The 17,319-nt window shown below is 39.6% G+C and overlaps 1 protein-coding gene across 1 annotated transcript; it reads left to right on the top strand.

The window, feature by feature from the left end:
* Nucleotides 1-1,165: 1,165 nt before the first annotated feature.
* Nucleotides 1,166-2,114, top strand: LOC118628272 (olfactory receptor 51B5-like). Its single transcript, XM_036259117.1, is given in 3 exon segments — nucleotides 1,166-1,769; nucleotides 1,772-1,936; nucleotides 1,939-2,114. Coding segments are annotated over 3 exon segments (933 nt in total). The 3' UTR covers nucleotides 2,103-2,114.
* Nucleotides 2,115-17,319: the final 15,205 nt, after the last annotated feature.

Raw genomic sequence — 17,319 nt, 5'->3', positions numbered from 1 at the left:
GAGAATTCAAAAAGAAGAAATCAGTTTCTGAGGAGTTACTCTAGTGGACCTACAGAAAAATAATGAAGAAAGACAAAGAAACTCTATAAAAATAAGAGAAGTTTTTTTCTTTCTTTATTGTTTTTTCAAATTGAAGGAGAAACTATTATGAGCCATGTCTTTGGCTGGCCTAAGCATTTATTTCAGCCCAAGTGTCTATGGTCATCTAATTTCTAATTATTTGTGGCTATTGTAGTGAGGACTAAATAGTTCTGCCATGTCCAGGAAGAAGCTAATAAACACCTAATTTAAACATTTTTGTTTTCTTTTTCCATCACTAATCTATGCAATTAGAAAGCGAATTGTCTCCTTCATATATATATATATATATATATATATATATATATATATATATAAAATCTCTTCTTAGCAACAGTGGCAGTGAGTGACTCAACTTCTCTTCCCACACTTTACTCTTAGACTCCTGGATATTTGGTTGAGAATCCAAAGAAATCATGCATATGCAAGATAATGTGGTTAGGAATCACTACTGTGAAATTAATTATAGCATTGGGTAGTAGACTTGAGTTAGATAAGGGTTGGGTTCCTTGAAATTACTCGTGTTTGGATTCTTCTGTGAAGTGCATAGTTGATGGGAGTGGTTTCTCAGTTGTAGTGTGCATAAAAAATTTTCTGTGAAGCTTGTTAAAATGCAGATGACCCTATGAAACTCCAAGAATTTGATAGGTAGAAGATGGTCCCTGGAATCTGCAGTTAAAAACACAAAAGATACAAGTTGTCCTAAGAATATGTTTTGAGCCCAGCCAGTGTGGCTCAGTGGTTGAGCGTCAACCCATGTACCAAGAGGTCGCTGGTTCGATTCCCGGTCAGGGCACATGCCCAGGTTGTGGGCTAGATCCCCAATGGGGGTCGTGCACGAGGCGGCCAATCGATGTTCTCTCTCACTGATGTTTCTATCTATCTCTTTCTGTGTCCAAACCGCTCTCTCTAAAGTCAATAAAGGAAAAAAAAAATGTTTTGAGAAAAAATGGCTTATATTGATGTTATTATTACCTTTCAGTAAGAATTCTAGGATGAGATATTTGGAGTGCTACTTTGAACATAGTGCTACATTTCTGTGGTAATAACTGAGAAAAAAAGAACATGTCTTCTGGATGAAACCAACATGTGGCCCAATAGCAGCTCCAGTTTCTTCCTATTGACAGGTTTTCCAGGCTTGGAGGCAGCTCACCACTGGATTTCCACATCCTTCTTTTTTGTCTACATCTTTGGTGTTTTCAGCAATGGCACCCTCCTTCTTCTCATTAAGGAAGATCACAATCTTCATGAGCCTATGTACTATTTCCTGACCATGCTAGCAGCCACAGAGCTCGGGCTGACCTTAACCACAATGCCCTCAGTGATGGGACTGCTGTTGTTGGACCACAGGGAGATTGGAAATGTAGCCTGTTTTTCTCAAGCCTTCTTTATACATTCAGTTTCCTTTGTAGAGTGTGGTGTTTTGCTTGCTATGGCCTATGATCATTTTATTGCCATTTGCTATCCTCTTAGATATACCTCTATACTCACTAATACACGAGTGGTGAAAATTGGGTTGGTAGTGCTGACAAGAGGATTTGTATCTGTTGTCCCCCCAATTTTACCCCTCTATTTTTTTTCATATTGCCCTTCCTGTGTCCTTTCCCATGCATTCTGCCTTCATCAGGGTATCATCAAACTCGCCTGTGCTGATGCCACTTTCAATCGGCTATATCTAGTTGTGCTTGTAGTATAATATTTGTGCTGGATTCTCTGATTATCCTCATCTCCTATGTGCTGATACTCAAGAGTGTCCTGAGCATTGCCTCCAGAGAGGAGCAGGCCAAGGCCCTCAACACTTGTGTGTCCCATATCTGTTGTGTTCTGGTTTTCTATGTCACAGTGATTGGATTGTCTTTAATCATAGGTTTGGGAAGGAGGCTCCACATAGTGTCCACCTCATTATGAGCTATGTCTATTTTCGGTTTCCTGCACTAATGAATCCTATAATCTTTAGTGTCAAGACCACGCAGATCCAGAGTGGCATTCTTCGTCTTTTTACTACCCATATAATTCACACCTGATTTCTGGACATCGTGGCCCCTCACACAACATGAAAGAATTCTGATTTGTAATGGGGGAGCAAAGAAGTTTCATATCAACCACCCATGATCATATTTCTTGGTAAAATAATTGTCAAAGTAGAGCTACAAATTGTTGTACGTTAGTTCTTAAGCACAGGTCTTTGACCTAACATAGTTTGTGCATTAAAAACATTCCATATACTAAATATCTCTGTCTGTTTGCCACTCAATTCTTGTAATAATAATACTTTATGTGTTTACAGGTATGTCTATAATATAACTAACATGTATTTGTTTGGAATTGGAAAGGTGGCATATAGAAACAGAGTTATAAAAGCATAAAATTATGAGTTGGTTTAGGTGAAATGGAGCAAAGTTTTGTATATTTATACTCAATCCAATCTCTAGCTCCCACAAATTTCCCCACAGATATTCACACAAACTGGGGGGTGCCTATATGTTTGGTCCCTGAAGCTCAAGAATTTCTCAGAAAAAAAAATGTATGAATTCTTCCTTAAATGGTGTTGTAATTGTTATCGCAATCACCCTATTTGTTCCTCCCCCGCTCCATCAAATGACTATTACTTTATCCTAAGATTCATGAGCTTATTTATTTCCCAAGGCAAAAAAAAAAAAACAAAAAAAATTGAGATAAGAGAAACCATAAATAAATTAGAAGAAATAAACATAGTCATTATCCCCTGCATCTCTGTCCTCATTACTATCCTACTATGTCCATCTTCAGCTCTGATGTTGGTACCATCTCCAGAGCATCTACCAGGGACTAACTAGTTTGTGTGGGTGGAAAAGGTAGTCCCCTCTTCCTCCTTTTGCTATGGAAAAGGCCCAAGGCACTTAAGGAAGAGGTTTTCATATATTTTGGGAACAATCATCACTTTCTAATGTATTCTGACTCCATTTTACAGAGCATGAATGTCCAGGGAATAAAATGATATTATTTTTATTTGATTGAAAATGTCTAATGATTTAGGAAACGGCCTGTGACTCAAGTTAAAATATCTTCAGAAAGTGGAATCTATGTCTTCATTACATATTGATTACAGAAAGAAAAGAACCCAGTGAGCCAGGAAGTGGAACTGTATGGAAGATGTTATTGACTGATTGGTACTTTGTCCAGATCACTTGGAAGAACTGTACACCTACCCCTTGGTCCTGTGAGTGTTGCCTGTTCATTGCTCACATTTGCAGCTTTCTTCAAGTTACTTGTTTTCCACCCAGTTGTAATTGCTTCACCAAGATTATGGCCCCTGGTCCCATGGAAGAAGGCTGTAGACCATCTTGCCTTCTGACGTTCAACTCCAGATGGGAGCATGTATTTCCTTGCTTATCTCCTTCCCTGTATCCCCTGCATTTCTTCATTCCCTGTGCCCTGAGAGCATTCATTAATAAATTGTATGCATCCAAATTCATGTCTCAGGCTTTGCTTATAAGGGGTTCAACATAAGAAACCAGCAACTCTCATTTGTTTTCTATATTATCAATAAATATAATTGTAAAATGACTAAGGTTATAAAAAGAGAGTCATTGTTATTTTACTCATTATTTATCCTTTTATCCTCTATGATATTCAAGTAATGTAGTCTGGATACTATATATTGCATATGAGTATGAGTGTAATGATACATTCTGTTCTGTTTTCAATTATCTATGAAATCAAGCATATATCCCTCAACTTCTAGTCTCTCCACAACTTATTTTATTCACAATAATATCATGAGGTAGGCATTATTATCACTAATTTATACAAGGAAAAGCTGAAGGTAAATAATTTAAATAGGTTACCCAAGAACATAAAATTTATAAATACCATCGCTATGATTTAAATTCATATATTCTAATTCCAAGGCCAGTATTAATTGTACTCCTGTGAAATAGTCTATCTTTAATGGATAGTGTTTCCTACCCTGTACTCCACTATGCTTATAGAAGCAGCACCTACTTCCTTCTTTTGAGAATCTCTTCTTCTTCTTCAAAACTATTATTTCTTATAGAAGCTGATATTGTATTATCTCTCCAAATCTAGGATTTTCCAAAATAAAATTATGAAAAGAATTTATGCTTTCATTGTTGTGTAAGTAGTAAGATGAAATCCTTAGACTTTTTACAAAGTCATGTTTTTCATCAGATAAGTCATCTCATGCTATAAAAAGCATTTTAGAGTAAGTTATAAATAAAGAAGTAAAAAATTCCGAAGAACCATCAAGTCTTTAGTTCCATGATTTCCTGAGGCTCAACGACAAGGAGGTTAGAGTTCACCTTTCTCTCTGATTCCACAGCCTAATAAAATTCTTCCTTGTTATTTTCTGTTTTGCGAAAACTAAATCCAGAGACATAGAAGTAGAGAACAGACTGACAAACCTGAGAGAAAAAGGGAGTGGGAAGAAATTCAAAGAAATTATATGGATGTATGCATAAGCAATGGACACAGACAACAGTATGGTGATGGTGCAGGGTGGAGGACGGAATTGGGGAGGAGGGTGCCACTAGGGAGCAGGGAGAGGAGGACATCTGTAATACTTTCAACAATAAAGATACATTTTTAATTTATTTTATTTTATTTTTGTTACTGATGTTCCTTCTTTTTTATCCCATAGACACCATCCTCAACATTCTCCTCACCCCGTCACCGGCTTTGTTGTCCAGGTTCATTGGTTATGCCTACATGTATATAAGTTCTGTGGCTTATCCCTTCCCTCCTCCCAACACCCCCTCTTCTGAGAGATGTCAATCTGTACCCTACTTCCATGTCTCTGGGTTTACCCTATTCCTCAGACTGTTATGTTTATATACTCCACAAATGAGTGAGATCATATGGTATTTGTCATTTTCTGATTGGCTTGTTTCACTTAGGATAATACTCTCCAGGTCCCTCCATGTTGTCTCAAAGGATAAGAGATCTTTCTTTCTTACAGCTGCATAGTACGCCATTGTGTATATGTACCACTGCTTTTTTTTATCCATTCATCTACTGATGAACACTTGGGCTGTTTCCAGATCTTAACTATTGTCAATAGTGCTGCTATGAACATGGGGGTACATATATTCTTTCTGATTGGTGTTTCAGGCTTCTTAGGGTATATTCCTAGAGTGTGATCACTAGGTCAAATGGCAATTAAATTTTTAATTTTTTGAGCTAACACCATGGTGTTTTCCATAGTGGCTGCACCAGTCTGCATTTCCACCAGCAGTGTACTAGCGTCCCCTGTTCTTCACACCCTCGCCAACACTTGTTTGATAATTTGTTGATAGCGGCCATTCTGACAGGGGTGAGGTGACACCTCATTGTTGTTTTAATTTGCATCTCTCTGATGATTAGTGATGTTGAGCATGTCTTCATATGTCTCTTGGCCATTTGTAAGTCCTGTTTGGAGAGGTGTCAATTTAGGTTCTCTGCCCATTTTTTAATTGGGTCCTTTGTCTTCCTTTTGTTGAGTTGTATGAGCACTCTATGTATTTTGGAAATTAACCCCTTATCTGATGTATCATTGGCAATGATGCTCTCCTATACAGTGGGTTGCCTTTTCATTTTGATGGTTGTTTCTTTTGCTGTACAGAAGCTTTTTAGTTTGATGTAGTCCCATGTGTTCATTTTCTCCTTTGTTTCTGCTGCCTTAGGTGATGTATCAGTAAAAATTCTGCTGCGTATGATGTCTGCAATTTTGTTGCCTACAGTTTCTTCTAGGATTTTTATGGATTCACGGGTCATATTTAAGTTTTATCCATTTTGAGCTTATTTTTGTATATGGTGTAAGTTGATAGTCTAGTTTCATTTTCTTGTTTGCATGTAGCTGTCCCATTTTCCCAACACCATTTATTAAAGAGGCAGTCTTTACTCCATTGTATGCTCTTGCCTCCTTGGTCAAATATTAATTGAGCATAATGTCTTGGGTCCATTTCTGGGTTCTCTGTTCTATTCCCCCGGCCTATATGCCTGTTCTTGTGCCAGTACCAAGCTGTTTTGATTACAGTAGCTTTGTAGTACAACCTGATATCTGGTAGTGTGATCCCACCATCTTTGTCCTTCTTTTCCAAGATTGCTGTGGCTATTTGAGGTCTTTTTTGGTTCCATATGAACTTTTGAAGTATTTGTTCTGGTTCTGTGAAATATGTTGTTGGTATTGTGATGGGGATTGCATTGAATTTATAGATTTCTTTGGGTAATATGGACATTTTAATGATGCTAATTCCTCCAATCCATGAACAAGGTATGTGCTTCCACTGTTTTATATCTTCCTCTATTTCTTTTTTCAATGTCCTGTAGTTTTCTGCAAATAGGTCCTTTACCTCTTTGGTTAAGTTTATTCCTAGGTATCTTAATTTTTTTGCTGCGATGAAAAATGGGATTGTTTTTTCAGTTTCTCTCTCTGTGACTTCATCATTGGTGTATAAGAATGCTGTCCATTTCTTGACGTTAATTTTGTATACTGCTACTTTGCCAAATACATTTATTAAGTCTAGTAGATTTTTGATGGAATCTTTGGGGTTTTCTATGTATAGTATTATGTCATATGCAAATAATGACATTTTCACTTTCTCCTTTATAGTTTGGATCCTTTTTACTTTTTCTTCATGTCTGATTGCTATGGCTAAGACTTCCAGTACTATGTTAAATAAGAGTGGCAAAAGTGGGCATACCTGCCTTGTTCCTGTACTTAAGGGAAATGCTTTTAGTTTCTGCCCATTGAGTATGATGTTGGCTGTAGGTCTTTGATATATGGCCTTTATTATGTTGAGATATGATCCCTCTATTCCCACATTGCTGAGCATTTTTATCAGAAATGGATGCTGGATTTTGTCAAATGCTTTTTTAGCATCTATTGATATGACCATGTGGTTTTTATTCTTCATTTTATTTATGTGGTATATCATATTTATTGATTTGCAAATATTGTACCAGCCTTGCAAACCTGGGATGAATCCCACCTCATCATGAAGAATAATTTTTTTGATGTATTGCTGGATTCGATTTGCTAGTATTTTTTTCAGGATTTTGGTGTCTTTGTTCACCAGGGATATTGGTCTGTAGTTTTCTTTTTTTGTAGTGTCTTTTTCTGGTTGTGGAATTAGAATTATGCTGGCCTCATAAAACGAGTTTGGATGCCTTCCTTCCTCTTGAATTTTTTGAAATAGTTTGAGGAGAATAGGTGTTAGTTCTTCTTTGAATGTTCGGTAAAACTCCCCCGTGAAGCCATTCGGGCCTGGGCATTTGTTTGCTGGGAGAGTCTTGATTACCTCTTCAATTTTCTTACTAGTTTTATCTGTTCAAGTTTTCTATCTCCTCCCTGTCCCATTTTGGGAGACTATGTGTTTCTAGAAATTTGTCCATTTCGCTTAGATTTTTGAATTTGTTGCCATGTAATAGTTCATAGCATTTGTTAACAATCTTTAGTATTTCTTTGGTGTCAGTTGTTACTTCTCCTCTTTCATTTCTGGTTTTGTGTATTTGGGTCTTCTGTCTTTTTTCTTGGGGAGTCTAGCTAAGGGTTCATCAATCTTGTTTATCTTTTCAAAAAAACAGCACTTTGTTTCATTGATCCTTTGAATTGTTTTTTTTTTTTTTTTTTTTTTTTTGGTCTCTATGTCATTTATTTCTGCTCTGATCTTTTCTATTTCCTTCGTTCTACTTGCTCTGGGGTTTTCTTTTTGTTTGCTTTCTAGTTCTTTAAGTTGTGAGTTTAGATAATATATTAGAATTTTTTCTTGTTTCTTGAGGTAGACCTGTAGTGCTATGAAATTCCCTCTCAGATCTGTTTTCGCTTCATCCCATAGATTTTTGTATTGTGTGTTCATTTTCATTGGTTTCCAGGATGTTTATAATCTCTTCCTTGAGCTCCTCAGTAACCCATTCATTGTTTAATAACATGCTATTTAGCCCCTATATGTTCAAATGTCTTTGCATGTTCTTGTTTCAATTGATTTCAAGTTTCATGCCATCATGATCTGAGAAGAAGATTGATATGATTTCAATCTTCTTGAACTTGAAGACACTTAGTTTGTGTCCTAACATGTGGTCTATCTACGAGAATGACCCAGGTGCACTTGAGAAGAATTTGAATTCTGAAGTTTTGGGGTGTCATTCTCTGTAGATATCTATTAAATCCATTTGGTCTAGTGCTTCATGTAGAGTCTCTGTTTCCTTGCTAATTTTTTTGTCTAGGGGATCTATCCAAAGATGTGAACAAGGTGTTCAAGTCCCCTGCTATAATTGTATTGCTTTTGATTTTTCCTTTGAAGCCCTCTAGAAGATTTTGAATATATTTTGGTGCTCCTATATTGGGTACATATATGATTACCAAGGTTATATCTTCCTGTTGGATAGATTCTTTCAATATTATGTAGTGGCCTCCTTTGTCTCTAGTTATGACCTTCATTTTGAAATCTATTTTATCAGATATGAGTATTGCTATCTCACCTTTTTTTTCCTTTTCATTTGCTTGGACGATTTTTTTCAATCCTTTCATTTTCAGCCTATTTGAGTCTTTTGTTGTAAGGTGGGTCTTTGGAAACAACATATAGATGAGTCATGCTTTCTTATCCAATCAGCTGCTCTGTATCTTTTTATCAGAGCATTCAATCCATTTACACGTAAGGTAATTACTGATGTGTACTTATTTATTGCCATTTCTGTTTAGTATTGTTATATATTTTTTCTTATTTCTTCTACTAATTACAGCAGTCCTTTTAGCATATCTTGTAGAGCTGGGTTGGTGCTAATGTATTCCCTCAGCCTTTTTTTTTTTTTTTTTTTTTTTGTCTGGGAAGCTCTTTATTTGACCTTTTATTTTGAATGATAGCCTTGCTGGGTAGGGTAGTCTTGGATTTAGATCCTTTGTTTTCATGACCTTGATTACTTTATGCCATTCCCTTCTGGCCTGTAGTGTTTCTGTTGAGAAGTCAGCTGAGAGCCTTATGGGGGTTCCTTTTTAGGTAACCTGTTGCTTATCTCTTGCTGCTTCTAGAATTCTCTCTTTGTCTTTAATTTTTGGCATTTTAGTTACTATGTGTCTTGGTTTGGGCATGTTTGGGTTCTTCTTACTTGGGGCTCTCTATGCTTCTTGAACTTAAATGCCTTCTTTGTTCACCAAATTAGGGAAGTGTTCTGTCACTATTTCTTCAAATATATTCTCTAACCCTTGCTCATTTTCTTCTTCTTCTGGGACTACTATGATGCGAATATTATTACGTTTCCAGTTGTACCACAATTCTCTTAAGCTGTCTTTCTGTTTTTTAATTGTTTTTATTCCCTTTTGTTTTACTGATTGGTTAATTTTTTTCTACCCAGTCTTCTAATTCACTGATCTGGTCTTCAGCTTTTTCTACTCTGGTATTTAGTCCTCCCAACATGTTCTTTATTTCTGCTATGTCATTCCTCATTTTTTCATGGTGGTTTTTAATTTCCAATTGGTTGATTTTCAATGTTTCTATGTCTCTACTCATGGTATTGATGTCCTTACTCATGCTGTTGAGCTTTCTCAAAATCATGGCTCTGACTTCTAGCACTGTTAACTTGCTTAACTGCAATTCATTTATCTCATCTTTGGTAGAGATCTCTTGTTCTTTCATTTGGGATTTGTTTCTTTGTTTTACCATTTTGGCTATATCAGTGGCTTTTGAGCCTACCAAATCTGCCCTGTGGGTGCTGGTGTTCTGCTGTTTTTGGCTCCCTCTACTGGGTTTGGATGAGCATGGGAGGACCCACATTAAACACCACTGTTAAGTCTTACTTTCCTCGATAGAGTTGCAAGCCCAGGAAAGGTTCAGTTATTCTCTAAACTTTTACCTCGAGGCTATTAGTTGAGGTTACTTAAAGATCCTTGGGTTCTCAGTTGAATAAAAAAACTCCCTCAGGTTTTCAGAGTAAGGGTTTTCCCAAGGGTGGGGCAGGTTTTGGTTGTTAATGAGCCTCAATATGCATTTCAATGGCCCACCTGGGTGGGATTGAATCTCTGAGTGAGGGGCCACCATCTCTCCCCAGAGCCCTGGGAATGAGTAAACTGACCACTCTCCTGCATGGCCGCAACTCAGCAAAAGCTCTGAGTGCCCTCAAAATCCTGAGTATGCCTACACAGTTCCAGTCCAGTCTGCCCTTTCTCTGCCAGAGCCCAGGGTGAGTGGCTGTGGCTATTTTAGCACTCTGTCTCAGCTCTCTGCGCTATGGGGCGGACATGGGAGTTTAACCCCTAGGGTGCTCTCACAGCTAAGACCGCTTCTGCCCATGGGCTCCCAGCCCCCCTCTTGCACCTCCAAAATCCTACCAATATCATTTCAGTGTCCCTTGTTATATGGTCCTCGCAAGCTGCTTTTCTGTTGCTTTATCCTGATGATTTGTCTTTATTTTAGTTGTAATTCCAGTTTGGTCCTGGGAGATGGTCTGTGTAGCTTCCATTCACTTTGCTGCCATTTTAGAATCTCTCAGGACATTCTTTCAATAAACTCTGTGACATGCAGTTTTTCCTCAGTGTTTCCTGTCTCCTTGACTGCTTCCCTCTTCTGGTAACAAATACCATCAACTTTTAGAAATATCAATTTGTAGTCAGGTCCTATGCACAGTTCTCTTTCTTTTCAAACACACACACATGCACACACGCACACACCCCACAGTAGGCATGAACAATGTGTTATATTATTACATCCTCCAAACAAGGAATATTTGATCAGAGTTGTGTGACAGTAAACGCCCTGGAATGGGACATACAGATTACTAAGGTCTCTGAAGCTTAAGCTTATGACATGCCAGTGTGATCAGAACACACCCAGACAGGAGGTGACACCACCTTAGACCATGTAAGTAACTAGGTTATGGCCAGAGTGGAAGGCAGGCTCAGTCAGAGCTGCAGGACAAGGTGCAGAGACCAGAACATCTTACCAAATTGTCATGCATAAAGAGAGTCCTGGCTTGGGTACAAAAGGAGAGAACTGAACATCCTTCTGTAGACTTGTAGAAAAGAAGACCTTTGCCAGAAAAATCTGAGAAAAGTCTGCTTTTATTGAGATCATAATTTTGGCCACATCCTAGAAGAAGCCCAGTTAAAGACAGAATTGGAATAGGATAGTAGCAACAACATTTATTATTACCATCAACAACACCTGCTACTATTTGGGAACATCTATCATATGAGATGATAAAATAATTATCATTAGTGCAACCAAAGAGATGGACATAGAAATTATGTGAGTTTGGGTGGGTGGTAACCAGCCCACCTTGGAGGCCCAGAGAAGGCACTCGAACCTGCGCTATGAAGACTAAGAATTGACGTTGAGATGGGACTTTATGGAAAGGATTATCAGGGAGAAAGAAGAGAATAGCTAGGGCATTGAGGTAAGGAAACATTTATGTGTTCTGAGAACTATAAAATTTTTTAATACTCAGATATGAAATTCAAGAGAAGTAACACCTGGCATAAGACAGTAGAGGAAGTAGGTAGGGACAAGACTGCAAGGGTTTATACAACACATCAAAGACAACACATATTGCCCTGGCCGGTTTGGCTCAGCGGTTAGAGTGTCAGTTCATGGATCGAAGAGTCCTGGGTTTGGTTCCCACAAGGGGCATGTACCCTGGTTGCAGTTTGTCCCTTGCCCCAGTTGGGGCCATGTGTGAGGCTATCACTCGATGTGTCCCTTTCACGTTGATATTGCTCTCTCTCTCTCCCTCCCACTCTACCTGAACAAAAATGAAAAAATGTCCTCAGGTGAGGATAAAAAAAAGACAACACATAATGATGATTGGGTTAGAAAAGGCAGACAATGGCCGTGTGTGTGTGTGTGTGTGTGTGTGTGTGTGTGTGTGTGTGTGTATGTGTATTTTTTTTAATTGGTACGTGCCCTTAGTGCCTAGTGAGAACTGAACCTGGAACTAATTATCTGATCCGCTGGCTGACGCTCCAAACATGGAGTGAAACCGGCCAGGGCAGCCTTATATTTCTAGTAGACAACATTGTTCCAGTCTGCAGGAAGAATTTAAAGTCCTGGTATAGGGAGCTAAGTGAGGATACTTAACTGATGCTTTGCCCAGAGTTAATATTATGTGATGGAGAATCAGACACTTATGTAGATATTTGTAATTACCTTATTATATATATTTTATATATATTCATATTTTACTAGCATCTATATGACAGCTTTCTACCCTGCTTCTCTGAATTATATAATAATTTACAGGTGAGTGCCCAAGAAATAGTCATGTATTAAAAACAATCATTAGTTTCATTTTTATCATATTACAAAATAGCCTTCTTAGAAAGAAGACTGGAATTATATAGAATACCTTTATCAACTTTTATTCACTGTGTATCTATTAAGTGCCTATTCTGAAAAACCCTGAGCAGCACCTCACAGATACCCAGGTAAACATGAAATAAACTTGCCTTCATGAAGCTCACATTTAGTGAAGAAAATATATGGTTAAACAGAGCTCACCAAACAGTGTGACTGTCCCCGGCTAGGAAGGCAGAATTGGTTTCTGAAGGCTGGCAGCAGGGAACAATGAAGGAACAGGCTTTGGCCACATCTCTGTACCACGGGTAATGCTGGAATCTTGTGGGTATGAAGTGAAATGACTGTGGGTATGTGATGGAGGAGGTGGGGTATCAATATGTTGGTGTGAGTCATTCAGACCTTAACCTTAAATGTATTAAAATCTGTTACTAAACATCTAAATCTATTACCACAAGTATCAATGCAAGAGTGTGTATATTTTATATGTGCTAGTGGTTTTTAATGCATGTAATAGTTGCACATGTACATCTGTGTATATGTGTGTGTAAGAGAGAGAGGAAGAGGGAGAGGCAGAAAGAAAGAGATACAGAGATACAGAAACAGAGACAGAAGACAGAGAGAGACTTTGTTTCTGGCTCTGTGTGTGTGTGAGACACTGTCTTGGTTCACTGTCTACAAGGAACACAACTGAGCCTGTTGTGTAACAGAGATTGAGAAAGCCTATTTGAGGTTGGCATGCCTTTTAGGGTCTTCATGTAGGTTATATTTAAGGGATCCTCTACCCAGAACGGATACCTAGCCCCCTGAGCCAGGCTTGGTGGGAAATGAGATTTCTGCACAACTAAGCAGAAATATGCATACTGTGGTTTTCCAGTGTAACCACCAGGGGGAGCGATCAGCCCGAAAGTGGGCTTCAATTCAAATCCACCTCAAGAAAGTGGCTCTTTCCTTCCTTGCAACTATCACTTAGCTCTGAAAACCACCAGCCAGGTCATTATGTCTCTGGAAACAGTTTCTCTGTCTCATTCATACACACAATACACATACCCACACCCACGTAAAATCCTGAAATTGACGAAGAGATGTTTCCCCACCCCCCTCAATTTATCAGATTTTAAAGGCAATAACCTCACAGAACACAAACCTCTCTGAATGCCTTTAGTCTTAGTCATATTGATCAAGCTTCAGATCCTCAGTCTGAATAGACATGGACCTAAATGAAATCCTTACTCAAGGTTCTCAGTCTCTCCAGAGTCACAGACTCAATCTGGGGGGTCTCTGACAAAAAAAAAAAAAAAAAAATTGGCTGGAGGATGAGCTCATTCTTTCTCTGATCTGAGATCCAGGACTGTTGAATGAAGTCTTCCCTGGGTGAATGCCATTTTATTCAACCTCTTTCAGGCTGGAAAGAGTTTGGGGTTGCCAAAGGAATCCTCTAGACTGGTCCAGCATCCTTAAGGAAGCTTTAGTTGGAGTTTATTTGTCCATTCCCCTGCCTCCCTGGACACCTGCATTTGTGTGACCATGGAAACCCTCAGATGCTTCTTTACAAAAAGGCTCCACAGCCTCTCATAGTAGTCTTTTGAGAAAGCTCCTCTTTCCTTATACCCTAACCTTTCTCCATTTGTCCTGAAGAGGAACCAGTTTGTATCATTGTTATGCAAAATTTTTGAAAAGACTCCTTTTGGAAAGCCAAGGATCCATCCCTGTCTTCTGGCTCCAACTCCATTGTGGGCTAAGGTCAGCCTGTCTTCATTTGTCTGTCTCTACTCATGGCCCATCAGGCTCAGGGAAGTCAGACACCTCTTTCAAACGCCTGGTTCACCAAAGCAGTAGGACATTTACCAAAGTAGTTCCTAGGCTACTCTATTGTCTCTTCCAAAATTCTATTGGAGAAGAGGCACTCTCTCTTGTTCTGGTCTTTGTTATTCGACCAGTGGCCGTGAATCTGTAGTGAGTGTGCTACAGCTCACTGGACATTTCTTGTACTGTGTGCAACAGAAAGACAAAGACTCGATTCTGTCTACAGTCAGTCCATCTTTCTACATGTTCGAGAAATGATTCTGAGAGATCAGAAACATTTAAATTGTTTCATGGAGAGGAATAAAAACCAACCTTGGTGTTAGGGTGCCAGAGGATTGAAAAATATTTAGGAAACTTAATGATACTTCCAGGGGAAATGAATAAAATCAAGGGGTAGAGGCAAAGTGAGACCAACGAGGCACATGTTAAGAGAGTATAAACTAGATAACTTTAAGACTATCAAGGTGTGAATCAAATCTGATACACTGACACATTTACACTTATATACCCCTAACTCAGCAGTCCGGGCCCATTCTCCTGAGGCTGAATAAATACATCTTCAAATGACTTTATCCCTGAGGTCTTGTCAGTTCTAGCTTACCCAGCCCCTGTGACCTTCCTAGTTCCTTTGTAATCGTCTGTGGTTTGGGCTCTGGTAGAACCACAACCTTCTGAAACCTTTTGCTAACTTTTCCTCTCTGTCTTTTTCAGTAGCCTTCTCATCTCGTTTCTTTCTTTTTTATTAAATTTTGTTTTGTTTTTCTTATCAAAAGCATATCACTAGCTTAACATGATCAAGGAAGTAACATTAGTTTAGAGAATCTCAGATTGGGTTACATATGAGATGTAATTGGAAGAGGGACAAGTCTGCTTTGGTGGAAGTAAAACTCTGAAGAATGCCAGACTCCGAAGTGCTGAGTAAGGCCCAGGAAGTATGTAGTCTTCAATGCAACTTGGTTGTGAAGCATGAGATCATAAAAATAGATTTAGGTAGAACATATGAGTAAAAGCATACATTTGACTGCACGTACTGCATTAGTGCCTCTTTCCTAATGCCCAGCACATTAGAAAAATCATTTTCTAACCTTAATTTGAAAAAACTCAGTTAAGAATGGTTTGATTGCAGTTAATGAAATAACTGAAACTCAGTGGTCAAGTCCCTTTGAAGGCCACATGCCTGTGTGTGGCACAGCTTCTCTTCCACCTGAACCGCACTGAGACCTCAGAGACTGTCCTCTGCCCAGGCCCAGGAGGGCTTCATCCTGAACCCTCCACTGCGAGGGAGGTGGCAGTGTTTGCAAAGCTGTGGGAGAGAAATTGTCAGAGACCATATGGCTGTGCCCAAGAGATAAGACTCGGGTCCGGGGAGGGGCTGAAAGTTTGGGCCTGTTTGCTCATGGCTCAGATAGCACCCCTCCAGAGCCCTCCTGACCTGTGTGCACAGAAACTCCTACCAGGTAGTCTCTGATGAGGAATTATATTTCTGAATTTAAAATTTTATCCCAGAGACATTGGATCCCAGGGGAACACCTCGATCATTCTTCTTCCGTTAACATCCCACCTACAGAGAGAGCGTCCCCTGCGCTTTTCCTGCTCCTCATCCCTGTGTCCCAGGCTGCCCTCTTTGTGTTCTATGCTACTTCACTCATGTTCCTTCCCTCTATGCCACAGGCCTTTAACTTCCGACCTAAGGCTTGTTCTCTCCTCTTCGCTCAGGGTTTCTTATCTTGACACTTGGGCTGACCTCTAAGTCCTCGTCCTTAGCAAGGAGCTTGACCAAGCAACGCATGGCCCTTAGGAGCCCTTGTGTTACCACAGGAACCACAAACACGCTGATTGGCTGGCTTCTCCTCAGGTGGTTGACTGACTCTGGCTCCCTCTAAGGAGCACCTAGCAGTGTATCCACTCTGTGGTTCCCAGTGCTGGGTGGACACTGGGCCTTTTCTCTGCAGCTAACAGTCATGCCTCTGTGGCCACAGTCAGAGCCCTCAGAGCCCCAGAGAGGCAGGCCGGGGCCCCATAAGAATAGTCAGGGACATAAAGGTTATCCTGCCATTAAGCCAGTATGTATTGAACATCTATGGTGTTATCCAGAATGTGGATTTCAGTGGAGGTGATGCCTGGACCATAGCAACTGCCCTTTAAAGCCATATCTGAATTTTTTAAAATTACTACCTAATGTAAATGTGTCAGGTTGTGTCGAAGGCAGTCAGGCGTGATTTACCGCCAGGTTATATCACCGGTGCTAGTGCACCTGGAAGGCATGAAGCCAGCAGCCGATTCATACCCAGAGCCCTGTCAGGGCAACAAGATGACATGTGTGTCTCCTTAATGTTTTAATGTATGAATATGCCTTGTGGAAGGCTTCTTTATGGTAGTGAAATCATATCCACTCCAGAGCACAGAAGAGAACATGGCTGCTGACTGACAAGTCAGAATCTATTGGAGTGCTTTTAGTCTATCTAAGTGCATCTCGTCACAGTATTTTCTACCACATGACTGATTAATTATTGCCAGGCTGGAAGGAAGCTTTGTCTTTGGCCTCACTCTGCACTTGAACTCAGGGTTTCCAGCTGGCCAGCACTGAGGAGACTCATGGCACTGTTTTCAAGGCACTGAACCTGCTATTGAGTGACCACTGGTCTTCCAGGTTCAATAGATACTTCCATGGACTCACGATATAATAAAAATCTTAGTTTAATGTCTGGCCCAGTTCATAGCCCTGGGGCTCCATACATCAAAAGAACACCTCGCGAAACAAAAGAAGTTCTTTGGCAGCTGAGATAAAGCACAACTTGAATTCAAGGTTATATTATCAGCAGCACACTTGGTCTTACTGAGCGTCTCTTAGTGGCCCCAGACCGAGTGGCTGCTGTGGGAGGCGGAGCAGCAGCAGCCTGAGCCTCCCCTCGTAGGCTCTGTCTGTACGTTCTCTCTCTCTCCTTTCTTCTTGTTTGGTCCCTGCAGTTGTTAAGAAAACATGGAGACCACAATGATTGAAAATCATTCACTGAAAATCAACACTTTCTATAACCACATTAAGATGAAAATTCACCAGTGGAAAATTAGAAAAGCTGAAAAAGACGTCCTGTGAATTTGGCTTCCATATGCTCAGAGTACATGCTCAGCAAAGAATGGGCAGACCCTGTACACAAAAACTTCGCAGCGTATGTAA

This window comes from Molossus molossus, unplaced genomic scaffold (genome assembly GCF_014108415.1).
Source record: "Molossus molossus isolate mMolMol1 unplaced genomic scaffold, mMolMol1.p scaffold_m16_p_13, whole genome shotgun sequence".
NCBI lineage: Eukaryota > Metazoa > Chordata > Mammalia > Chiroptera > Molossidae > Molossus > Molossus molossus.
Note: the sequence above shows the minus strand (reverse complement) of the source record. Positions and strands in the feature narration are given on the sequence as shown.